Source organism: Pseudorca crassidens, chromosome 4 (genome assembly GCF_039906515.1).
Source record: "Pseudorca crassidens isolate mPseCra1 chromosome 4, mPseCra1.hap1, whole genome shotgun sequence".
Taxonomy (NCBI): Eukaryota; Metazoa; Chordata; class Mammalia; order Artiodactyla; family Delphinidae; genus Pseudorca; species Pseudorca crassidens.
The window spans coordinates 108,572,657-108,599,382 of record NC_090299.1 but is presented as its reverse complement, the minus strand read 5'-3'; the positions used below and the strand labels follow the sequence as shown (position 1 = coordinate 108,599,382).

The 26,726-nt window shown below is 38.5% G+C and overlaps 2 protein-coding genes across 4 annotated transcripts in view; both read left to right on the top strand.

Annotated features, from left to right (window-relative positions):
* Positions 1-3,132, top strand: part of SCARB2 (scavenger receptor class B member 2) — a 100,312-nt gene extending 97,180 nt beyond the window's left edge. For both annotated transcript variants that reach the window (XM_067736310.1, XM_067736309.1), the window contains exon 12: positions 186-3,132. In XM_067736310.1, coding sequence (XP_067592411.1) covers positions 186-224 — 39 coding nt within the window. In that variant the 3' untranslated portion in view covers positions 225-3,132. The remainder of the gene's footprint in view (positions 1-185) is intronic.
* A 3,965-nt stretch (positions 3,133-7,097) lies between these two features.
* Positions 7,098-26,726, top strand: part of NUP54 (nucleoporin 54) — a 38,227-nt gene continuing 18,598 nt past the window's right edge. The window contains exons 1-8 of one of the 2 annotated variants that reach the window (XM_067736307.1): positions 7,098-7,253; positions 11,056-11,139; positions 11,566-11,715; positions 19,022-19,248; positions 20,853-21,040; positions 21,777-21,973; positions 23,624-23,678; positions 24,109-24,202. In XM_067736307.1, coding sequence (XP_067592408.1) covers positions 7,187-7,253; positions 11,056-11,139; positions 11,566-11,715; positions 19,022-19,248; positions 20,853-21,040; positions 21,777-21,973; positions 23,624-23,678; positions 24,109-24,202 — 1,062 coding nt within the window. In that variant the 5' untranslated portion in view covers positions 7,098-7,186. The remainder of the gene's footprint in view (positions 7,254-11,055; positions 11,140-11,565; positions 11,716-19,021; positions 19,249-20,852; positions 21,041-21,776; positions 21,974-23,623; positions 23,679-24,108; positions 24,203-26,726) is intronic. The other variant, XM_067736306.1, reaches the window with a different exon arrangement.

The following is a 26,726-nucleotide window of genomic DNA, read 5'->3' as shown; positions in this document are numbered from 1 at the left end:
AGAGGATTAGGGCTGAATGTTAAAGAAACAGCAAGAGGAAGCAGGCCAAGAGAAGAGAAGGTGATTGGGATGACAGTTTTCCCATCAGTTTCCCCTCCTTGCACCCCTCTCTCCACTTTTCACATCTGGGGAGAAGTTGGTCACGTGATCTCCTAACCTCGCTGTCCTCTCTCACCTGGTCTCAGGGAACTGCAGACGAAAGAGCACCTCTCATACGAACCTAAGCTAACCATGGGCTGCGCCTGGGGAAGGAAGCGTGCGAGCTGTCATGACCTGGACCACGACAGTGGGGCAACTGTCTGCATCCTCACAGGCTTGTCAACTGGTGCGAGAGGGAGGAGACCCCGTGCCTGCGTGTGTTCAGCACCTTCTGGCAGAGGTTCAAGAACAGGCTGACCTGGTTGGCCATCAGGATCCTGTGGTCCCTGACAAATTGTTTTTCATGTGTCTAGCAAGTATTTAATAAACTCTGGTATAGTAATTTTTTTGTTGTTGGGTGCTGGTAGCTCCAGAATTTTGTGACCACTGTCGTGGTTATAATGTCTGTGCCTCACTTGTTAACACTACTTGGTCTAACCTTATTCACTACTCTTCATTCACCAAACTTTGTGCTCAAAATACATAAATACTATTTGATGTTGTATTCCTCCATTCATTTCATCCACAAAACAGAAGTAAATAAGATTTGGGGATGCAGGGTAAAATGGTAAGCCTCATTCGATATCATTCAAATGCATCTAATTTCCTCTTTTGAAAAGGTGCATATTGCATTTCTTTTCTTTTTTTTTTTTTTTTTTTTTTTTTTTGCTGTACGCGGGCCTCTCACTGTTGTGGCCTCTCCCGCTGCAGAGCACAGGCTACGGACGCGCAGGCCCAGCGGCCATGGCTCACGGGCCCAGCCGCTCCATAGCATGTGGGATCTTCCCAGACCGGGGCACTAACCCGTGTCCCCTGCATCGGCAGGTGGACTCTCAACCCCTGCGCCACCAGGGATGCCCCATATTGCATTTCTTGCTAATCTTCAGTTCATAATTCCTCCAGGAAAATAATTCAGACAGCTTTCATACAGGGTAGGAATCAAGCAGGGAAGGGGTTTGTGGAGGTGGTACCCGTGAGCTGATAGTGACAAGCACCTGAGGATTTTTGACTTGTACTTTTGTGAATTGAGAGAATGCATAAATGATGTTGGTGAGGACAAGTACAGATATTTCATATAGAATAGAATGCTAGTTATGACATTTGTGGGTAGTTTATTATTTTTTTAGTCCAAATGATCTTGATGTGGAAAGATGTTTCTGGGAGAAGGTAATCAGTAACTGATTTTTTTCCCCAATCACCCTTGCCAAATGTGACTGTTACAATACAATTACAATACTACTGAGTGATTATTTGTAAAATGATTTATAAATGTAGGAAATCCATCTCTCCACAGCCTAAGTTACACTTAAATTTCAGGAAGTCTGACTATACTAAAGAGACATTTCTTCTAGGGCAGTCTTCTTGGTAACTTTGCAATTGTTTTTATAAATTGTTCTTTTCTCAGATTCAGTTCCTTCTGATGTTTTGTGGCTCACTATCACTCACTGAATAGAGAAAAATGTGCCCTACGCTTCCTGTGACAATCATTTTGCTGACAGAGTGATGGTGTTTTAAAATATTGCACAGGAAGTGCATTTAAGAAAAGTCCCTTGGGACCAGAAGCAGAGCCACCTCTCTGCAGAAGACCTCTTGGCTTTCAGTGTAACCTAAGTCAGGATTGGGAACCATCAGCTGTCACAGAATTCAAGCATATTTAAGGGCAGTTTCTTTGATTCTCAACGTTCACTGTTCATTTTTGATTGAGAAACCTGTACAGTTAATATGGCAAAGTGCACAGATAATGTCTTAACAACTGAATCATTCTGCAGGATTTTTTGTTTAAAACTGGGTTTCAGTGTAAGCAAATGAAAGAAAAAAAGCCACAGTTTCACAAATACAACTTCTGATCCCTGTATGGAGGTAATAAATCATTTCGTTTCCTTGCCTCAATTTTCCTACTCTCTACCCTAAAGCAATTTGTAATGTTTCCCTTTTTGAAGGGGCAGTTCATTAAACTCTCAATTTCTCTATAAATTAAGATAGAACCTATAGATACCCCAAATCACCGAAATGTGAAAAGCTAAATTGAAGATATTTTGTCTTCAATAATGCCAAATATCTAGATTTTTAAAAATTTATCAGTATTTAACTAGATAATTGGCACATCTTATTCTGTTATGCACCCATTTATTCACATTAATAAAACTGATAAGTCAGTGCGTACCCATTGATTCATTCTCTTACCAGAATATAACCATCTGTGAGGAAGAAATTTTTAAACACTATGAGTGATAATATTACAGTTAATGATGTACACCTTTTGATTGAATCCCACACAGTCAGGGAGGCCAAAAGCATAATATTTTCCTATGATTCTTAATAGTTACTTGGCTTAAAAATCACATTTGATATTTTCCTTCTGAAAAATCTGTGGCAAACCCATACACTGCAGTCAAGATTATAGATTGGTTAAGAAGAATGAATGTACCTATTTGGTTTTAGGTTGAAATAACAAACAGTTCCTCATGGTCATTTTTGTGGAGCTATTATCCTAGAAAGGTCCCCAAAAGCTTTGTGATTGCCACAATCAAAGAATACGGTGTCCTGTACTATGATACTCAGTTTAGGAGAAACCAAACAGAGAGAGGTTACCTCACTTCTCTCAGGGAAAATCAGGAGTTGAACACAGGACAGGAGATGGTCTTTGCCACATTCAGCTCCAGGCTTTTCCCACTAGACTTTATTCTAGAAAGCTCACTAATGGTCAGGCAGACCAAGTACTACACAACTAACCTTTATCGGGGTTTTTACTTAAGAGAGGCTAATTTTTTATTTCAGTTGCTCAAGATAAGAGTTCTGTAAAAGGTGCCTGCCATCCTTGGCCCTCTGGGCATTATCACTAGGATTAATTGCTTGTGGCTATTAAAGAGAATGCGGAGCAGAATGTTCTTCCTATAGTTTATACCGCTGGTTCCTTTCATGTGATTCTTGACATGTTTATTTCTACCCTTAATGCAATGAAATATTTCACTAATAAAAAAACTTTCTATGAAATTGCACTGGAAATTGTATGTTATGTCATCAGATGTCCAGTGGTCTGTGGAGTTTCATTTGAAAGATTCTCTCTGCCCTCCTGACGGACTCAGGCCTGAGTCACACCCTTGGGCCACCTCTGATTTCAGCTCAGCTGCAGTTACAGCCAGCCTGACAAGCCCCACTTCAAGAAGGTCCCACACTGTGCTCTTCTACCTCAGAGCTTTCTCCAGAGCCCCGGAAGCCCCTCAGGAGCATGGGGGTTAATACTCCTATGTATTGACGCTCAATCAAAGGGGGCAAGAGTCAGCTGACAAAGGTGCCAGTCCTCAGAGGGACAGTTCTCAGGCTCATTCTACTTGGTTCCTCAGCTAGGGTTGCCCACACTGGAAACTGCTTCCTATCGTCATTTCTTCATCCCCTGTCTCACTCTACCCGCCCCCTCACTGCTGCTTCCAACCAAATAATCTACCTGCACTAACATCCTTATTCGGGTCTGCTTCCAGGTAAACGCAAAGTGAAATGCAGACAAGTCCACCCAGAGGGCTCAGCAGGATCAGAGAGCTGTTGGAGAAATACCAGACCTTTGTTTCTGTGGACATTTGGACTGAAGTTATTAGTCCAAAAGTTTAGATTACCTTTAAAACCTTTCCCATCCCAATAATATTGCAACTTATTTCTGAAGTCAGAGCAAATCCAGATCAATCATAAAATATTTAGTTCAGTGTTACAAATGTCCTTATGTATTAAGGACACTTGAACCTCAGCATAAGTGCTTCCTAGGAATCCCAAATCTGCTTCACTGGCTCCTGTCACAGGAGAAGCTCCTTGTTTGATCATAAATGTAAACTTTCAACTAAGTTTCATGACGCTCTGGGAACCTGACTCGGAGTTGAGGGAAGGCTTGCCCAAGGAAGTAACATTTAACTGAGACTGAAGAATAGGTGTTAATGAGGCAAAGCGAAGCATTTCAGACAGGTAGCAGGAGGTGCCCAGGAACATGTTACAAGCGACTGAGAAAATATTTGGCTGGGATTCAGAGAAGGAAGAAGAATAGTGGGTGATGAGGCTGAAGAGAAAGGCAGCCTTATTGAGCCATGTCAAAGGTTTTGGTCCTTTTCAAGGCAAACGGGAAGCCATTGAAGTATTGTGAACTGGGTTGTTGGTCAGAGTGTGTGTGTGTGTCTGTGTGTGTGTGTGTGTGTGTGTGTGTGTGTGTGTGTAGGGGGGCTGGAATGGGAGATACGACAGGTTTGTTTAGAAAGACTCACTCTAGCTGCAGGGTGAATAAATTGGAAGAGAGTCAACGTGGATGAAGGGAGGTCAGTTAGGAGGCTGTTGTGTTAGGTGGTTCCTTTAGGGTCCCCACTGGATCTTGTCTGGGTGTCGTGCACTAGCCTGCAGGGTGAATTCCACAAAGCCACATACATAGCATAGGTCAAGTAATGGCTTTAATGGGGAAAAACAAAATTCTGGAAAAAGGAAGCCACTGACCCTCCATCTTCCTGTCATCCCATGGTGAGGCAAGCTGAGGGCCAGGGCACTGTTTGATCTCAGTGCAGAGGGCAGACTCCTTCTAGTCCACCTTTTTATAGGGCGAAGTATTGTCAATGGAGGAATACACAAGCAACTGAACAAGGGGCAGTTTGGACTTGGGCTGCCCATGGAACGTTGCAACCTCCACTGCTGGGGTGAAGAAGACACCAGTTACGTGGGACATAAGGTTGGGTGCAGCCCCTTCCCCTCCCCGAGGAGAAGGGGGAACCCCCAGCCACAGCTAGCTCATTTGCCAGACAACCTAGAATGAATCTTGCTCATTGCACTGCGGTAGTCTAGGTAGGAGCTGGCAAACTTTTTTTCTGTAAAGGGCCACTTAGAAAATAGTTTTGGCTTCGCAAGCCTCTCTGTCGCAACTACTCAACTCTGTACTTGTAGCATGAAAGCAGTCCTAGACAACATGTAAGCAAATGCATATGTCTGTGTTCCAACGAAACTGTGGACAAAATAGGCAGCAGCCCACATTTGGCTCATGGGCTGTCTGCTGATCCCTGGTCTAGGCAAGAGATTACGGAAATTTGAATCAGGAAGATGGCAGTGGAAATGAAATATTTTAGAAATATTTAAAAGATAAAATATATAGGCCTTGGAGATGAAAATGGGAAAGGCAAGGGAGAGAAACATGTCGAGGAAATCATTCATTCATTCCACGGTACTGAATAAGGGCCTATCATGTGGGTGGGCGCTCTGCTAGCACCAGGGACACCGCCAGTAAATAAAACAAAGTTTGCTGCCCTCATGGAGCTAACATTAAATGGGGGCTGGGGGGCAATAAATAGGTGGTGGTAATAAGAATATTAAAGCAGCCAGTGACAGAAGTGGGATGTGCAATTTTAGAAAGGGTGATCAGGGATGGCTTCCTACTGAAGAAATAGTCATCCATTCTTTTCCATCTGAGATCGTTCTCCCCTTCCATCCATAATTTCTGTGATTTGGCTCAGCTGCTGCTGCTTCTTTCTCGCAGGCTCTCTTGAGGGCTGTCTCCTCTGGTCTAATTACTGATGCTCAGCTGCATCTTCTCACTTGATCCTCTCTCCCTGACAATCTCATTGGCACCCAGGCGTCAATTACACCCTAACATGGGCCTCTCTGTTCCACCTCAGTCCCACATATCCAAGCGCCAGCTGGATATCCTCAGCCAGGTTGTCCTCAAATCCAGTAAGTAAAGAAAGGAACTCATTTTTTCTTGTCTCCCTCCCAAATTCCAATGACATCACAGTGTACAAGCCAGGAACCAGGGACCCTAGCTAGACTCTTCTTTGCCTGCCGCTCCACACCCCATCAATCATCAAGTCCACCTGCTCCCCAGTCTTCATTCCTGCTGTCCTCATCCGTATATCAGCGTTCTCACTGGGACTTCTGCAATGACCACTATTAGCATTATTTAATTGTATGAGTACGTAACCCATTTACATTTTCAAAAACTAAACGGGCTTTATACTGCAAAGTCCTCCCTCCACCCATCTTCTTGCCACCCAATTCATCTTCTCAGAGGCAACCGATGTTATTCATTTTAAAAATGTATCTTTCCAGGAATATTTCATACAAATACATGTAATTACATATTCTAGCCCTCTTTTTTTTCCCACCCAAATTGTAGCATTTAGAACACATATAGTGTTCTAAATTGTGTTTATATAATTTACCTTTGAGATCTTTCTTTTCAGTACATAAAGAGCTTTACTTGGCTGAATAGTATTCCTTTGTATGAATGCAACTATTTAAGCAAAACACTGTTTCCTATCATTTGTTATTATAAATAAGGCTGTAACCTATAACCTTATATTCCATTAATTTTGCCAAATCATTTACAAGATAAATTCCTAGAAGTAGCATTGCTAGGTCCAAAGACAATTTTAATTTCGATAAACACAATGACTTTGTTTTTATTTTTATTCAAGTTACAGAAGCACATAGATTTAAGAAGCAAATAATTCTACAAAGTGTCTACCAAGAATTCTACAAAACAAAAAACAAAAAACCTAAATGGACATCATTCTCAGAGGCACTTCTTTTAGCCTTCTTCTTTTTTCTTACTTTCTTTCTTCTTCTTTTCCCCACCATTACCCCATGACTTTAAGTGACATGCTGCTTCGTGAATTTTCGGGTTTAGTGTTATCCACTGTCTCTCCACTATGGAGAATAAGGATTTAGCTTTCTTTCCTACCCTGTCTTCATTGGACACTGGTATTCAGCCTGCTGCACATCTTTTCCAAGGGGCCTCCCTAAAGCAAGTTTTTAAGGGCTCTCAGGCGGCACGCCACGGCGAGCTTCCCAGAATCTCACATTGGTTGCGACGCTCCACACCACGTGAATCCACTGACCCCCGGAAGCAAGCCAGGCCGGGGGCGTTCCCTCTCCACGCTCCACCCCCTACGCCTTTCAGGCGTTCCGGCTTCTTAGGCTAGGCCAGAAAAGAGGCGGAACTCCGAGATGCGGGTGTGGTTTCCCACCGGATCGAAGAGCGGAGTGCACCGAGTGCCGCGGGAGCAGCACCCAGGTCCCCTGCTCCCGCGACATGGCCTTCAACTTTGGGGCTCCCTCGGGCACCTCTGGTACAGCTGCAGCCACCGCGGCCCCCGCGGGTGAGTGAGTCCCCCAGACCTTCTCCCGGGGAGGAGGGAAGGCCTTTGGTCCAGCCCTTCGGTCCGAGACTCTTCGGCTTGGGGATCCTGGGGTCTCCTGCCCGCGCGGAGACTTTAGGGGCTTCGGTAAAGGGCGGGCGGCAGCAGAGCGGGCGGAGGCGGCTCCTGAGGAGGCCGCGGGGAGAATGGAGGCCCAACCCGGAGCTCGCGCGCTGCGGGTGGGTCGCCGCAGGGCCCTCTCCTCCTAGGGCTCGTTTCCCGCCGCCTGGGAGTCGGACTCGGAGAGACCGGAGGCGGCTTCTCTCACCCTTTGCCGGAGACCCATCCTTCCCTCCCCAACTCTACTCACCCCTCCCCACCTCAGCGTCCGGGACGGGCGCGAACGCTCGCTTGGTTCCCGCCGCTGGGCTCGGCGAGGACAGGGCTGGGGAGCCTTGGGCGCTGCTCTGCGGCTCCCTCGGCCCTGGCCCCTTCGGTTCTTGCTGCGGGACTACACGCTCCTGTCCTCCTTCCCGTCCCCGCCTCCTCGGCTTTCTTAACTCGTTTGGAGCAAAGTCAGGGTTTGTCTTTGTTCACTTCTTTGACACCTCCTGCAAACTCTTCTAATCCTTACCTTGCTTTCTTTTCTTTTCTTCTTTCTTCTTCCCCCCCTCCCCCTTTTAAAATTCTGTTTGTTTCTTTGCCTACACGCCTATCAGGATTTGGTGGGCTTGAGACTGCCAACTCCACCGCCAGTGGGTTTAATTTTGGGGGTTTCGGATTAACTGCTAATCCTGCAGTGAACTTTAATATTGGGAATTTCGGTGTTTCTACTACCTCGGCGACTCCGTTCAATTTTGGTAACAGTCTGGCAAGTGCAGGTAGATATGCGGGTCGTCTGTGTAACGAATGTTGGGAGCTGGAGTCCAAGAATATTTTGTGGTTCCAGAGTTTGGGAAAGAACAGCGACTTGTCTAACAAGGAAAGGAAATTCATTTCCTAATGTCGAGTCAAAAACATTTGTACCAACTTTTGACACTCTTAAAAGATTTGGTTTGGGGAAGTCTTGCAAGTTATAAAGTTCCTTTGTTAAATTTGCATTTAATTGAACAGAATATACCTTCCAAGTGATAAGTATTTGGAATGGATTTTTATTTTGAATAGAATATATCTTCCAAATTATTAGATATCTCTTTCGAAGTATAAGCTCAACAGTCAGGCCCCTTTTCCTGGAATTCTTGGACTCCTGCAGTCATTTTTTTCCATTTTTTCTGCATCTTTCATTTGATTGTCCTTGTGTTTCCTGAGAGAAACAAGTCTTATACGAACAGCAGCAACCTGTCTTGTTTTTAACCTGTACGATAATAATAATGATTTTCTTTGGCCAACTGAGCAGATTAGGATACATTTCTATAAGATAACGCAATTATAGAAAGAATCTCCAGTTCTTTACTGGAATTTTTGAGAAATGATCAGAGAGAGCAATTTAATTTATTGTCAGATAGCATTAGCTTCTAAAAGATAGGCTAGATGTCTTTGTACTCAAAAAGGTAATTATGAAGATTCTGGTATCTATATGGATTGTTTGAAGCTCGTTGGAAATTCTGCAAAACACAAACTATAACGTGTGCGTGTGTGTGTACATATATATATATATATATATATAAATTTAAAATAGGTCTATGTGTACCTTGCATACAGTGACCCTATAGAAAAGCCTTGCTCCTCAGCTGCTCGTATATGAATTTATTATTCATATTCTCTTACATATGCCACTTATGCCCATGCCAATTATATGCATTTGGTAAGCATGATTTATTCCCTACGACATACTTGGGAAGTCTGGCATTTTGTGCAGTTACTTGTTACTGCAGTGTGAATATGACCTTGGCAATCTGATTCGAAAACGTTTTGAAGAATACTTGAAGTTCCAAAGATTAAACAATCCGTTATCACTAAGGTATATTTAAAGTGATCACATATCACTGTTGTTTGGTATGTTTACTTTTCCCTGTTTGCTTAAAATTGGCACTGGGTAAAACAGAAACATTATTTTGAAGTTTGTGTTTCCGACCAAACCCACCCAGCTCATAATTCAACAGTAATAAATAAACCTGTTGGTATTTGCTTGATTTCATGTTCATTTGGAGTTATCACTGTGAAGTTTTGAGTTGTGATAATATAACTGTTTTAACTACTTTTATGTATGTTTATGTATGTTGATCAACTTCAGCAAAAGGCTGATTGAAATTCTTGTTTACTTTTTTATTTTATATCCTTGCAGATCCATTTTTACTAATAAACATTTTCACATTATGGAGCATGTTAAGATACCAGTGTTTTTATTGTATAGCCAATTCAGAATATATCTTAGTTTTTCTGTGAAAATTAGAAGTAATGAAAAAGATTAGGAACAATGTTCAGTACTTTAGGTGATTTTTATCAAAATGTTTACAGTTTTCAGTACTGCAGTAGAACCTACAAGTAAATAGAGTATTTGGTTGTGCCTGCATGCAACATGTAGTCTATTCTTGAGTAATTTTCCAAGTCAGAGTCATATGATGACTGTCAGTGGGTTGGGTTTTTTTCCTTCTTGTATCTTTTATGTTATAATATTGATGAATCTCTGTCTCTTATGCCAGAAATATATGAGACTAAAAGTTAGAATCCCAGAGAGTCTGCAGCATAACTCAGCACTAATGGTTCAGACATTTGTCTTAAAAGTCTTTTTTGACACCACATTGGTGATCAGGTAAAGACTGACAGTAAGGGGAAAAAAGCCATTGTGTATTGGCCGGAATTCCATTCCATTCATATGTCAGCTTCGATATGGTTAAGATTAATTTCGTCTCTAGATTTATCTGAAAGTGAAATTTGTGTATCTGTCACTGTTGTGGCGCAGAGCCCTGTGATAGCTCTGCTCTCCTTGCCAGCCACTGCTGCCTTGTGATTTTTTTTCCCCCTTATCTCTTCAAGAAACACATTCTTGTTTACATACCAATATAAGAGTCGGTATATTGGTATGTTTCATTTGAAAAGTTGCTCAGTCTTGATGGAGACTAAGTAGAAATATAAGCTAAAGTAGAGTATAAATTAATTCACCGAAGCCAGGGTTGCAAACTGGCAGCACAGTCTGCCAGTATGATCTGTTTGTCACACTGTTTTAAAAATATTTGAATTCGTTGCAAAAAAATAAATTGACTTCAGGTTTAAAATTGTGTAAATTTCACACAGAAAATCTAGATTTTCTATTTCTTGGGAAAAATGGGAATATATAACACTACTAAACTACTGCTACTAAATTCTAAAGCCCGCACACTACTAAATTCTGCAGCAGTAATTTGCTGGAATTTAGGAACTGCTGCCATTTAAAAAAAACTGTTCACACTGATCCCTTCTGGCAGTCAATAAACACCTAGTCTGTTTCATTCATGAATGTTATCAGCCTGTATCTTGTAGGCATTTGAGTTTGCAACCCCTGCTGTAAAAGTACACAGTCATTTTAGCCTTAACACTATGACAATAGGCTTATTAACATGTTTACTCAGCTGTAGCTTAATCACCTCTTTAGTTGAAAGGTATATATTGCACTGTGGTATTTCTACTTTAAATACTTAGTAGCTCATTTCTTGCAACATATTGACTTCTTGATTAGTAGTATAGTTTTTTAAAAATTGACGTTAAAGTAGAGAAAGGAAAAGTTAGACCAATATATTTTGTCTTTATGTGGAGCAATTGCTTATCATGTAATTTGAAAAGGAAATTACCTCATATGTATACAAAAGATTCTTCCTTGCTATTTTATTTATTCTTTTTTAATTAGGTGGGTTTAGTGGATTTGGGACACCGTCTACAACAGCAGGTTCTGCATTCAGCTTTTCTGCTCCATCTAACACGGGCACTACTGGTAAGAGGACATCTTTTTTTTTTAATTTTATATTTTTGTGGCTGTGTTGGGTCCTCGTTGCTGCGTGCAGGCTTTCTCTGGTTGTAGCAAGCTGGGGTTACTCTTCGTTGCCCTGTGCGGGCTTCTCGTTGCGGTGGCTTCTCGTTGCAGAGCACAGGCTCTAGAGCGCGGGCTCAATAGTTGTGGCTCGCGGGCTCTAGAGCGCCGGCTCAGTAGTTGCGGCGCACGGGCTTAGTTGCTCCGCGGCATGTGGGATCTTCCTGGACTAGGGCTCGAACCCGTGTCCCCTGCATTGGCAGGCGGATTCTTAACCACTGCGCCACAAGGGCAGCCCAAGAGGACATCTTATATCATTTGTAGAAGCAAATGAGCTACAAGTCAGCTTTCTTTTTTTTACCTTAAACAATTTAAATTTTTCATTCAAAGGACTCTTCGGTGGTGCTCAGAACAAAGGTTTTGGATTTGGCACTGGCTTTGGCACAACAGCTGGAACTAGTACTGGTTTAGGTACTGGTTTGGGAACTGGACTTGGATTTGGAGGATTTCATACACAGCAGCAGCAGCAGCAACAAACTAGTAAGTATAAGAGGTTTTCATTTTCAGATATAGAGCCATAACAATGTAGGCAACATTGTTGAGTGCACTGTTCAAAACGCTTTAGTGGATATCTTTTTTTTTTTGGAGGAATTATAAAGTATTCCAAAAGCTACTTCTTGTGTTTATATATGATGATAGCACCTGGCAAAGAAACAGATTGGCATGAGATTCTGATTATAAGGCCTCTGTGTTTAGTATCATTCCTTTAAAACTTTTGTTGTTGTTGATAAAAATAACACAAATATAGAAAGTGGCACAGAGGTACAGCTTCGTGAATTGTATATAAGATGAACGCCACTGTAACCACTGCCCATGTCAGGAGGTAGACCCTGGCCAGCCACTTCAGAAGCCCTCCAGGTTTCCCTCCTAGTCACTTCCCCATCAGAGGAAATATAGTTTTGCCTTTTGTGTTGATCACTTCCTTACTTTTCTTTATGGTTTTGTCTTGTATTGTTTAGTTTCATTTGTCTTAAATCTCTGTAAGTTCCCCTTTTAGCTCTTTCTTTTTTATTTATTTTTCATTTTGTTGAAGAAATCAGATCATTTGTCCTGTAGAAGTTGTCAGTCAGAACTTTACTGATTGCATTCCTATTGTATAGTTAGCATATCCCTTTGTATAGTTAGCATATCCCTTTGTCCTCTGTATTTCTTGTAAATTGGGTTGAATCTAGGGGCTTATTTATGTTGATAGTTCAGTTTTTTGTTTGTTTGCAAGACTACTTTATAGGTAGTGATGTATTTTTATCAAGAGGCATGTAATGTCTGATTCTCTCTATTTTTTGTGATGTTAGCAGCAGCCATTGGTGATCATTACCTAGATCCATTAATTCATTGGGGGTTGTAAAATGGTATTATTCCAACCGTCTGATTCCGTTGTCATTTATTTGTTGAAATACTTCTATAAAGAGAAACTTTACCTCATCCACTATTTGGTTGATTCTTTCCCTTTATTCTTAGCTTTCAAAATAAAGAGTTTGTTCCCTATCATTCTCCAAAGGTAACCAATTTTTTTTTTTTTATGTCAGGAACTCAAGTATTTAAATTATTTGATATTTTTCAGTCCATCGCAGTTTTCCATATTGATGTTTAAATTGTTCCATCTTTGGCCAGTGTAAGCTTCTTCAGGTTGATTCCCAGGTCCTTTCAGACAAGTGTAGAATTACTCTTTGATAGCTTCCTTACTAGCTGGTGTGGCAGTATGTTCCAGGGTTATCTTGTATGGATTAGTTTATTTAATTATCACAAGAACTCTATGAAATAGAACTCTTGTTACCTCCATTTTATAGGTGAAGAGAGGTAACTGAGAAAATTGTGACTTTTCTATATATCTTCCAAGATGTAGTATAGGAACATAAATTCAAGTTCCTTGACTTCCTTTGTAATGCTCCTTTTGCTTTTCCATAGTTTGCTACCTCTTAAAACCACTTTTGTTTCATTTTTCTTAGGTAAGTTGATTGATTGGCTGCAATTCACCCTACTCAGTCATTGAAGATTACTAACATATTAAACATGAATTTCAAGAATTATCTAACCAATAGGATGAAGATAATAGAATTATTCTTTCTGGTGTTACAATTATATCTTTCTTACTGTCCTTCTGCAACAATACAAAGTTTGATGGAAATCCAAGTAGTTAAGGAGAAGAAAGGAAAAGTGAAGTTTTTTCTTTGTTTCTTGACATAAAGTCTCTTCAACTATAAGTTATTATAGTTGTGCTTACTCTTGTTAGGAAAAATGGGAATTTGAATCTGGTGCTGTTCATTTGCAGAATGAAAAGGGCTCATTCTGCTGAGTGTATGTTTTATGTCAGGCACTGGGTATATAAGGTTGCTCGTAGTCTACAATGAGATAGAATAACAAACATCCAATTAGGTAGAATAATTGACATTCAATTATAAAAAATATGTATGTGTGAAAGCACTAAAATAGACCCATACAAGGTGCTTTGGAATGTAGAGGAAGAGTTGAATCTTAAGGGAATTAGCCAGTTGATAAAGTCAGAAAAGGGTATTCCAGGCAGAGGGAATAACAGTGACAGAGGCATGAATGCATGGCACGGCGTGATGAATTTGGGACCTGCTGTTGAAAGGAGTTTGAGTTTAATCTGCAAAGATTGTGGAGCTTTTGCCTCATTTTTTAAAACTCCTGCTTGTATGAGGTGCTTGCTGTCTGGTTCCACCATCTCTGATATGTCTAATCTCTGTTATCTGCTGATTCCTGGACAGTACCTTTTCTTCATTGAACACTTTGGCAGCTGGCTCTGAGTCCTGCTTTTCTTTCCAACTTGCACTATCAGTCTGGGTTATTTTAGCATTCACATGGCTATGTACTCAGACGGCCATACCATCTACCTTTTACTCCAAAGACCTTCTCCATTTCACTTTAGCCACAATTCTTACCTTGGACCTTGGCAACATCTGAAACTGTTCTAGTTCCATAATCAATCAATAATCTAATTCCAATCATCAATAATAGTGCATAATCAAACATCCCACAACCTATTGCTCTTTTAGCCTGACTTTTCAACCACTTCCAACATAGCTGTTCCTAGACCTCATTAGGATCTTAGAGCACTGACACTTTCTGCTCTTCCATCAGCTTCTTCCTGTCTCACTGTCCTTTCTAATTAGCTTAGAGCCCTTGTCCTTCCATTTCAGTCACTCTTGCCAGTATGCTAAACTTCCTTATCCTTGTATCATGTCTGCTGGAAAAAACAACCCCAAGCCTGTGTAAGCCCAACTGTCTGTCTAGATATTGCTTGAGAAAATCATAGAGTACAGAAGATTGAATCTCTAAATTCTTAATCACCAACCCAAATTGGGGCCTCAACATTGCCTGGTAATCCTGCTAAGTTTTTATTTTCAAATTTTTCTCCCACTTTCTGTAAGTTATTTTAAACCTTTATTCTCTTCAAATCTCAAAGTTCTCTGTTCTCACTTTTAGTAGATGGCATTGACCTCTGCTTCAAAGAGAAAATAGAATCCCTCATTGTAATTCCTTCAGTTGCCCACTACCGAATCTTATTTATCTACCTACCGCTGTAACCCATCCTTTTCTCTTTTCGCCTGTGCTCTGGATCTCATATCCTCCCACCTTCTGGGACTCCTTGTGCTGTTGATTATTTTTCCCAGCAGACCCCCACCCCATTCTACCTCTCACCCCCCACCAAAAACAAAGTCTTCAGCTTCTCTGTCCGAGGATTATTCTCATTCACATTTAAATGTCTGAAGTTTCTTTTTTCTAAAAACAGAAACAAAAAAATAAAACTACTTTAATTTCACATCTCACTTCAGTTATCTCTTGCTATCACTCTCTTCTCGCCTTCATAAACTACTTGAAATAGATATAGAAGAATGGGATCCCCTGCTGCTGTCTTCTGTTACCTCTTAGCCCACACTAATCTGTTTTCTTCTTTCTTTACCCAGTCAAATAGTTATGGTCATTAATCATCTCAAATCCAATGAACATCTACTGTTCTTTAATTGTGAAAAATTCTAATACAAAAATAGTAAAATGACCCCATGTTGTACCAAATAGATTCAACAAAAGTCAGAACTTGCCACATTTGTTTTATCTATATCCTCCTTCCCCCCTTCTTTTTTTTTGAAAGTATCAGTACTTTAAAGCCAATCCCAAACATGTAATTTCACCCTTACTTTACTGCTTTACTGTGCTTCTCTCTTTAAAAACATGGAGTCATTCCAACGCACAATTACTAATTCCTTGGTATCATCCTTAATCAGATTTCCCCATATGTCTCAGTAAAGTTTTCTTCAGTTGGTTTATTTGAATCATGATCTAAACAAGGTCTCTTAAGCTTCTTTTTAGTATAGAGAATTCCCTGCTTGCGTTTTTTTTTTCACCCCACTCATGAATTGTTACAGAAACTGGACCAGTTGTCCTGTGAAATATCCCCCAGTCTAAATTTTTTTCCTTGTAGAATCATTTGACTTTATGCCCCATATTTCTGGTAAATGAAGTTAGCTTTAGGTACTTTATTAGATTTAAGTTTGACTTTTTGGCATGAATACTTTGCGGGTGGTGCTGTGTGCTTCCTATTGTATCACATTATGAGGCCATCTCTTTTAGAGATGCAAAGATTGATCAGTGGGCTCAGGTGGTGAGAGCCAGTCTGTCTTGTAAAGTTCCCCATCAGTCTTTAACCTAATGCTTTCATTCATTGATGGTCATTGCCTCAATCAGTTATTTTATTAGGAGTTGCAAAATTAGGAGTTAGTGATTTTCTAGTTCTGCCCTCTCTTCCACACTGAAAGTCTTCTGTAAAAGGAGTTTTTCTTCATCCCCCCTAGACTGCTTGGTCACCCTGAAATGGAATCTGTGTAGGAAAGGCAGGATAAATTCTTTCTTTTTAACTGACAGTTTTTGTAAGAAGTAGTTGGTGGCCTGATTATTTCCAGTGGTGTCCAGGGTGTTGAGATTTTTCTGAATTTTTGATTTTTACTTTTAAAAATTATCATTTTGAATGCGTGAGATTTAGTAAATTGAGTGTGTTTGAGTTGGATGTATTCATTATTCTTTTTGATGCTCAAATTGTCACATTTTTGGCCAATGTGAGCCCTCAACTTCAATCATAGTCTGGTCTTTTTTTTCTCTTACCCTATTGTTTAGTACTCCGTATTCCTTTTGCCAGCTCATCGTCCCCTCCTCTTGGACACAGATTTTGCACATGCTGTTCTTCTTGACGCTACCCCATGGCCTGGCTGACTACTTCCTTTAGACCTTAGCTGAAGTTCTTATGGGACAGCCTTCTCTTAACCCTCCTGCCCCAAGTTTGATTAGCTCCCTCATTTAGGACTCTCAGAGCCTCTACTTCGAGGCACTTATCACAACTGTTAATATTTGTTTGATATGCTCAGTTTGTTTAAAGAACCAGTCCTGTTTACCACCATATCCTTAGTGTTTGCCTCTATGTCTGACACTTAAGGGATACTCAGTAAATATTTGTTGAATGAATGCATGGTGAATGAATGAATGAAAATATGCATGTATGTATATGTGTATGATATATAAAACCAGGAGAGACTGCATTGTCAGGAAATCTAAGGGAGAAGAGTTTTTCAAGAAGGATGTGTATTCAGTGAAAGTTGAAGATTTTCTCTGAGGATTGAAGGAATGAATAATCAACAGCATGAGGGCCTGAGAAGGTAGAAAGGTGTGAGAAATCTAATATGCTAAGGCTTTAAAAGCGTCTGTAGGATTTTGTTATTTGAGTTTCTCAAATGCCTTCCAGCTAGTGAGCTCTGAGTAGACTAGTGTGGTTGGAATCTAGTGTGAAGTGTAAATTAGTATAGATGATAGTTTGTTAATCTTATTTAAAAGTTGAGGAAGATAAAACCTAGGAATTTCTTGTCAGAAGCTGCATAGTGAGCATATAGCAAATCAGGATTCAAGTCTCCTGGCTTCTAATCCACTTCCCTACCATTTTCATAAATGCCCATTTGGGAATTAATAATACTCACGTTGAGAGTAACAGCAGCCCCTCTCTAGCCCTGTAGAAGCCCCATTGGCCTTGTGGTACTTGCAATCTTTAAAGCTGAAAGAAAACTTAAATATCATCTAATATAGTGGTCCTAAAACTCAGGTCATTTTGGTATTCATGATTTTTCTTTTATCTACATACCATTTGTATTATTAGAGAATTTTCTTTAAATCAGTTTACTTTTAAACATTTAATATGTTTATTTTGAAAGGAAAATCCAAACTATTGCTATAAATGGAAAACCAGTATCACTTGCTATAGCTGTTGTTTCTTTATAAAGAAACAATAATTGAACTTAAGTCCACAGTAAATATAATAGTGTTAATAAATTCTAACTAGATACCTTTGCTTTAAGCTCCTAGTCTTAGATTTGTGCTCCCCTTTGTTAAAATGTGAGATAAGTGATGACACGAGGCATTAAAGGCATACTAGCACCAAACTGAGACTTTAAAAATATATATAATCAGGGCTTCCCTGGTGGCGCAGTGGTTGAGAGTCCGCCTGCCGATGCAGGGGACACGGGTTCGTGCCCCGATCCGGGAAGATCCCAGGTGCCGCGGAGCGGCTGGGCCCGTGAGCCATGGCCGCTGAGCCTGTGCGTCCGGAGCCTGTGCTCTGCAACGGGAGAGGCCACAACAGTGAGAGGCCCGCGTACCACAAAAAAAAAATATATATATATATATATATATATATATATATATATATATATATATATATATATATAAAATCAGATAATTAAAAGAGAAGTTTTTGTCATATGATTTAGTCCATCTGGTGACTCAACTGTTGCTTGACAAGATAATTTCATGTACCAAGGTTATTTACTTATCTAGCACTTTGGAAATACTGATCTGATCTAACAACTCAGCCCTTCTTTTATTGGAGAAATTTTAACACAGAATAAGTAACTTGTCCAAAGTTACACAGCCAGCTAAATCTTTGGCTTAGGATTTGCCCGTTTGTTGTTTTTTTTACTATATATTTCTTTGCACTAAGAGAAGGAAATTGTTTATTAAGCTGATATTGACATAACATTGATATAATGATTCTTTTTGCTTATTTTGTGTCCTCCAATTTCTATATATTATACAACTGTAACAGTAGTAAAGGTTGTTTAAAAAAACAATTCTGCAACTTCACAGACTTTACCCTTTTTTCGCTGTGGGTCTAATATTAATATCATGGGTCTAAATTGTGTTTAATGGAATTAATTGTATTAAGATGATATCAGAAATGCGAGTTTAACACTATAAGGATTGTTCTAGCATATTACTTTCCTATTATTGCCATAACAAAGCATCACAAACTTAGTGGCTTAAAACATATTACCTTACAGTGCTGGAGATCAGAAATCCAGAACTAAATTTCACTGAGCTAAAATCAAGGTGTTGATAGGACTGTGTTACTTCTGGAGGCTGTGGGGAGAATCCATCCCCTTGCCTTGTCCAGCTTCTAGAGTCTCCATTTCTTAGCTTATAGCTCCTTCCTCCATCTTCAAAGCCAGCGGCATAGCATCTTCAAATCTCACTTTGACTCTGACCTCCCTCTTCCCTTTTAAAGAGCCCGAATATTATGTTGAACCCACTCTGATAATCCAGGATAATCTCAGTTTAGTTAATTTAATCACATCTGCAAAGTCCCTTTTGCTGTACAAGGTAACATATTTACAGGTTCTGGGGATTAGGATGTGGATCTCTTGGGGTGGGGGATATTCTGCTTACCATATCTAGGACCTGAATTGATTGATTCTTTTTTTGAAAAACTAATTTTGGGGTTCATTTTTAGCATTAGGTGGTCTCTTCAGCCAGCCTACACAAGCTCCTGCCCAGTCCAACCAACTGATAAATACTGCAAGTGCTCTTTCTGCTCCAACACTACTGGGAGATGAGAGAGATGCTATTTTGGCAAAATGGAATCAACTACAGGCCTTTTGGGGAACAGGAAAAGGATATTTCAACAGTAACATTCCACCAGTGGAATTCACACAGGAAAACCCATTTTGCCGTTTTAAGGTATTAATACTGCTTTTGATCTTCACTTGAAGAGTGTACGAGGAAATGTGATATTTGGATTAAAATAATACTAAGAAAACAATTGCTTGGTTTTTTAGTACTCCTTGAACATGGTACAGTAACACTTTCCTTTTAAAAGTACAAAAACTATAAAATTGAAGTGATTTCTTAACATATGTGTGATTGAGATGACTAGAATATGACTGAAGGAAGGTGTGACTAGAATGTAATTTATAGCAGGAAAAAATGTTAACAGAGGGGAAATGGTCTGCTTGGCACCTATAAAGGGGAGCCCCAAAACTAGAATTTAGTGGTTTTCATCTAATATTGCCCTGGAAAGTATACCCTAAACAGCATATCAGAGTAACTCTTCTGCTTGGTATGTATACTGTTGTCACTATTATAGCTGACTGCCAAAGCCAGTACTACAACATCATAGTATGTTTTCTTTGCTCTGATTCCATGCCTACCAAACAACTTTCTCATTTGAATTTAACTTCTCAGAGATTCTGCTTATCAGCCAGTGAGATTTAGGTCAACTTGGTGATGCGTTTTTCGTAAAAAATTAACGTATTTCAATCCAGTTTATACGTGAGCCTCTTTTAAGTTTTGTTGGCCTATGTCAGTCTCTTAAACTTAATCAATGTGTACATAGGCTGGTGTTTGGAGTTGCAAGGCTGAGGATCAGACCCTTGAACATGGTTAAACAACAGAAAGTGACCAACCCATCTTGTTAGGGAATATCTCTTTATCTCATCACTCTACAAAAAGAAAGTATACCTTTTGAGTGTATATAGTTGAAATTTTAATACTCTTGTGTAGTGACTAAGAGGTATATAGTAGACATAGGTTGAATATAACAATTTAATTTTTTTCTTTCTTTAATTGATATATTAACATACATATGGTAAAATGCATAATGAACTAATACAGAGTGAATTTAAATTCTTTTTAAAAATTGCATTATAAGTGGTGACAAAAGAGAAAAAAGGCTTATGTCTAAAAGAGTAATTCTTTAGAAAGGTATAGTTTGTCATTTAATACATGTAAAATACTAACCTGTTTCATAAACTTTTGTATTACATGAAACCATAAAATAATGTAGACATTGTTTATAGCATTTATAAGTTGACAGTGTTATTATGGTACTTTAAAAGTATTTATTTGGTAGACATTTCTTTATATATCTTTATATAAACTTCGCTTAAGATTCCATGGGTCAGATATATAATAAAGTAAATTACATTTTGGTCCATGACTTTTGCAGTCATTTTTATGGCATGCAGGGTTGTTTCCACAGTGTTCGGAAACACCCAACAATGATGGATATCAAAGTTTTTCAGAGGAGAAAGCTATTTAGTTACTCTGTGGAAGAGGACATTTTAATTTCTCTAAGTTTATGTTATTCTTGGGTTAGAAAGTTTCTCTTTATAATTGTGTGACCTCCTAGGGCGCAGAGTTATGGATAGAATCATTACATATTCCCTTCATTACCAGACATTAAGCTGTTTTCCCTGTTTTAGCAGATGTTAAGCTGTTAATATTAAACACGTGATTTGAGATCTGTACGTGTTTTTGATATTCTTTGTTTTGTCATTCCACAGGCAGTAGGTTATAGTTGTATGCCCAATAATAAAGATGAAGATGGGCTAGTGGTTTTAGTTTTCAACAAAAAAGAAACAGATATTCGAAGCCAGCAACAGCAATTGGTAGAATCATTGCATAAAGTTTTGGGAGGAAACCAGACCCTTACTGTAAATGTAGAGGGCATTAAAACATTGCCAGATGATCAGTAAGTATACATTAAATATACTATATATTTCTGTGTGCCTTGATCCAAAGAGAGTGATCAAAAGTGTTTTTGTTGCTAAAGCCCAAATTAAATCTCAAAGCAGAATATTTCTCAGCTAGTGATTCTTCAGTATTTATAGAAGCATTTGTTTAAAAGCTTTTTTCTTAATCTTGCGTTTCTTATTAGATGCTAATAATTTCTTAGATTTCTTATTCAGAAACAGGAGGAAACTTAATTATGGTTGTATGCAAATTAGGGGCCACAAAGACATTGGAATGTTTTAACTGATTACTGTACATGTTCATTTATGGATAAATATGGTTAACTTCCCTTGTCCTATGTATAATTATCATGCTTAGTGGCAAGACATTTGCTTTAGGATATCTTGGGTTAGAAGAATTATTGTTACCAGTGAGATATAATAACTGAAATCAGATTTTACTTTTTGGACTAAATTGCAGTGAAGCAGCCCATAAACTTCAACAGAATCTCCAAGGCACTTCTCAATTCTGGGGAAAAAAAAAAAATAACATTTACATAGGACTTTGTAGCTAAGCATACCTTTTATAGATAATATCTTACTTGCCTACGTCATTTTAACTTTATTTAGCACCCTTTAATTTAGAAGGGTGCTTCTGAATTCAGCTAACACCCTTCTAAAATCACATGCTGCATTGATATTTGTGGCTGTGAGTTACATGCTCCGTATTTTATAACTTGGTTATCTTTCCCCCAGGACAGAAGTTGTCATTTATGTTGTTGAGCGTTCTCCAAATGGTACTTCAAGAAGAGTTCCAGCTACAACACTATATGCCCATTTTGAACAAACCAATATAAAAACACAGTTGCAGCAACTTGGTGTAACCCTTTCTATGACTAGAACAGAACTTTCTCCTGCACAGATCAAACAGCTTTTACAGAATCCTCCTGCTGGTATGTTTCCAGAGTCATGGAGTTGAGGAAATGAAAAATTTAGAAATACATGCTTCCTCTATTTTGGGAGGTGTTGCTTGGTTATTAATATTAATAACACCAGTGTCAGCTTATTGTGTCTGCTTATTTGGGACATAGTTTTGAATGTTTTTATTGTATTCATTCATTTAGTTTTTTCTATTATATAGCTAGTATGTTTGTTAGAAATTTGGGCAATGATGAACTAAAGAAAAATAGTCCATACTCCATCTACCCAAAGACAATGTAATCTTAGTATTTTATTTTTGTCTTATCTCTTAACTAAGTATTCAAGTAAAACCTGAATGTGTTCTCACCATAAAAGTTTCTAGATTGACAGTGTGATAGATCTTTACCTCTCTTCCATAGAAGTAACTATTATCAATAATTTATTGAACTTTATTAATACTTTATCTGTAATTTTAATGTAAGCATATGTATACTAAGTCCTTGAAAAAAGTATTCTGCACTATACATTTACTGCAACCTGCCTTTTTACTTATAGTATTTCTTAGTATTTTCCATGTCAGTACATAAAGATAAATCTTATTCTTTTTAAAAGCTGCGTGGAATACTGTGGATGTACCTTACTGAATTTAACCTCTAGGTTGTTTCCACCTTTTACTGTTATAAACTATGCAACAATTAACATCCTTGTAAATATGTCTTAGAACACATAGGTGTGTATTTTTTTAGAATAATCTCTGGTACTGAAATTTTTGAGTCAAGATTATGTATACAGTCAGCCCTCTGTATCTGGGAGTTCCACATCTACAGGTTCTGCATTTGCACATTCAACTAACCACAGCTCCAAAATAGGAGAAAAAAGATTTTAGGAAGTTCCAAAAAACAAAATTTGAATTGTGGCGCCTTGGCAGCTATTTACAAAGCATTTACATTGTATTCGATATTATAAGTAACCTACAAATGATTTAAACCGTATGGTAGGATGGCTGTAGATTATACGCAAAAACTACGCTATTTTTTACAAGGGACTTGAGCATCCCCAAGGAGTGGGGTGGGCCTGAACCCTATTCTCTGTGGATGCCAGAGGGATGACTGTACTTAACATATTGTTAGAACTGCCAAATGGCTCTCCAGGGGAAGTTCTAACATTTACATTCATAACAGGAATGTGTTACTTTTCCTCATATTTTTAATTTTTCTAATGTTTTCTCATTCTCTATTTTTGCCAACAATGGAGATTATCAGTCTTTAATTTTGCCACTCTGATGGCAAAAAATTAATATTTTCATTTGCATTTCCCTGATTACTACTAAAGTTGACCAGCTTTTTGTATGTTTATTAGTCCCATGTTTATAATTTTTGTGAATTACCTATTCATGTCGTTTGCCCATTTTCTATTAAATTTTTTGTCTTTCTGATTTAGAGGGGCTCTTTCTATATTCTGGAGGTTAATCTATTACCCTATAGGTTATAGATATTTGCTTTCAAGTCACTTTTTTATTTAGCTTTATCCTACAATTTTTTGTTGTTGTGGTCATATTTGACAATCATTTTTCATTACAGCTTCTAGGTTTTGTGTCTTACTTTAGCAGGGCTTTTCCCATACAAATATTATAAAAATGGAAAATAGTTCCTTTTAGAAAAAATATTTCTTCTTTGTGGTAGGTGTTGATCCAATTATCTGGGAACAAGCCAAGGTGGATAACCCTGATTCTGAAAAGTAAGTGTATCTTCATCTTGCTTTCATATAAGAACTAATATTTACTACCAGGGAAGCAAACAAATGCAAGCTGTTAACTATAATTCTTACATTCGAGGTGAGTTTATTTTCCTTTTCATTGCTTTTTAAAGAATGCTAATTATGGTAAAGCAGCATAGTGTGGTGAAAACATTAAAATCTGAGTACTAGTGCCCTAATTATATATTTGCATTTAATAATGCAGTTTTTGACCAAACTGTATTTCCTCATTCGTAAAATAAGGAGGTTAGGTGAAATCTCTGTGGTGTAACATTGTTGATTTCATAGTCATAGATCTGCCTTCGAACCCTAGAAATATAGTGAAATTACATGAGTGTTATTATGAAAACCTTACCGTGTATTTTGTAATAATAGGTTTAGGTCTGAAAGTTGACCACTTGTATTTCTTCAGGTTAATTCCTGTACCAATGGTGGGTTTCAAAGAACTTCTTCGAAGACTGAAGGTTCAAGATCAGATGACTAAGCAGCATCAGACCAGATTAGATGTAAGAATCTATCTTCATTCTCTGGCCCTAGGAGTAGTATAGGGGTTACAGACCTTTCTTTTTACCATGTGTTTTAGTTACTGTTCTGTCTTAGGGGAGATCATACAGTATATACTGCAAATTAGCAATTATACTTTTATATAACTTCTTCATTATGGAGCCTCCAAAATCATGTAAACCTGATTTGATATATTTTAACAATGAATTTGGAATTGTGGCTTTTTTAATATAATACAAATTTATTTATTTATTTATTTATTTATTTATGGCTGCATTGGGTCTTTGTTGCTGTATGCGGGCTTTCTCTAGTTGCGGCAAGTGGGGCTACTCTTCTTTGCGGTGCACGGTCTTCTCATTGCGGTGGCTTCTCTTGTTGCGGAGCACAGGCTCTAGGTGCACAGGCTTCAGTAGTTGTGGCTCGTGGGCTCTAGAACGCAGGCTCAGTAGCTGTGGCGCACGGACTTAGTTGCTCTACGACATGTGGTATCTTCCCGGACCAGGGCTCGAACCTGTGTCCCCTGCATCGGCAGGCGGATTCTTAATCACTGCGCCACCAGGGAAGTCCCAGAATTGTTGACTTTAACAGATTAATTAGACTGTTATTTTCAGTTCCAGCCAGAGAATGCATATTATTTTATTAAACACTTTTGAAAATGAAGGCTACAATTATGATTATGTTGTCATAGTGTATTATAATTTGTAGGTTAATGAAGCAAATTTAAATTATTGAATGCTTAAATCTACTTAATATTTTATGAAGTAGACTTTTGTAATCAAATGCCTAAAGGTGCTTAGACATCACCTCCACGTTCTCTTATATGGAATTCCTAATTAGATAATCATTTGGACTCTGTTTGAGTAATGTAAAGCTTACTGTTTTATGAAGCAACCCATTTCATTGTCAGCTGTAATTGATACAAGTTTTCTTTCTTATATTGATCCAGAATCTGCCTTGCTATAATTTACACCTGTTTTCTCTGGCATGTTTTGTAGGTAATCACTATGTTCCTATGATAGCCCTACAGATATCTGAACTTCATAATCATTCTTCCTTTTTAGTATTATTTTCTCTGGCTAAAAATTCCAGCATAGTTTTTTAATGTGACATGACATCCAGGCCTTAGTATCTTAGGCTGGATACACTGAATTTATTGGCATCACTTTTTAAATGAGTTGTCCATAGTGCTATAAATGGGGTGTGACCAAAGTTCTTCAAAGTAAAGCCAAAGAAGCTATTATTTCTCTTTATTTTTATCAGTCTTGCTAGAGGTTTGTCAATTTTATTGAACTTTTCAAAGAACAAGTTCTTGGTTTTGCTGATTTTTTTCTTCTTCTGATTTTCTGTTTACAGTTTCATAAATTTTTGCTCATAACCATTTCCTTTATTCTGTTTGCTTTGGGTTTTTCTCTTCTTTTTTCTAGTTTCTTAAGGTAGCAGCTTAGGTTATTGAGACTTCTGATAAAGGCATTTGATGCTATTAATTGCCTTCTAAGCGCTGCTTTACCTGAATTCCCCAAATTTTCATAATGTTCTATTTGTCATCTTTGATTCATTAAAAATATTTTCTTTTCCCTTGAGTGTTCTATTTGACTATTGGATTTTTTTGACTAATGGATTATTTAGACTTGTTTCATATTCAAGTGTCTGGAGATTTTTCTGTTACTCTGTTGTTTTCTAGTCTAATTCTGTTATGGTCAGAGAACTTTGTATGATTTCAATTCTTTTAACTTTGTAAAGGTTTTTTTAAAAAATAAATTTATTTATTTATTTATTTTGGCTGCATGGGGTCTTTTTTTTTTTTTAACATCTGTATTGGGGTATAATTGCTTTACAATGGTGTGTTAGTTTCTGCTTTATAACAAAGTGAATCAGTTACACATATACATATGTTCCCATATGTCTTCCCTCTTGCGTCTCCCTCCCTCCCACCCTCCCTATCCCACCCCTCCAGGCTGTCACACAGCACCGAGCCAATATCCCTGTGCCATGCGGCTGCTTCCCACTAGCTATCTACCTTACTACGTTTGTTAGTGTGTATATGTCCATGATTCTCTCTCGCCCTGTCACAGCTCACCCTTCCCCTCCCCATATCCTCAAGTCCGTTCTCCAGTAGATCTGCGTCTTTATTCCTGTCTTACCCCTAGGTTCTTCATGACATTTTTTTTTCTTAAATTCCATATATATGTGTTAGCATACGGTATTTGTCTTTTTCTTTCTGACTTACTTCACTCTGTATGACAGACTCTAGGTCTATCCACCTCATTACAAATAGCTCAATTTCGTTTCTTTTTATGGCTGAGTAATATTCCATTGTATATATGTGCCACATCTTCTTTATCCATTCATCCGATGATGGGCACTTAGGTTGTTTCCATCTCCGGGCTATTGTAAATAGAGCTGCAATGAACATTTTGGTACATGACTCTTTTTGAATTTTGGTTTTCTCAGGGTATATGCCCAGTAGCGGGATTGCTGGGTCATATGGTAGTTCTATTTGTAGTTTTTTAAGGAACCTCCATACTG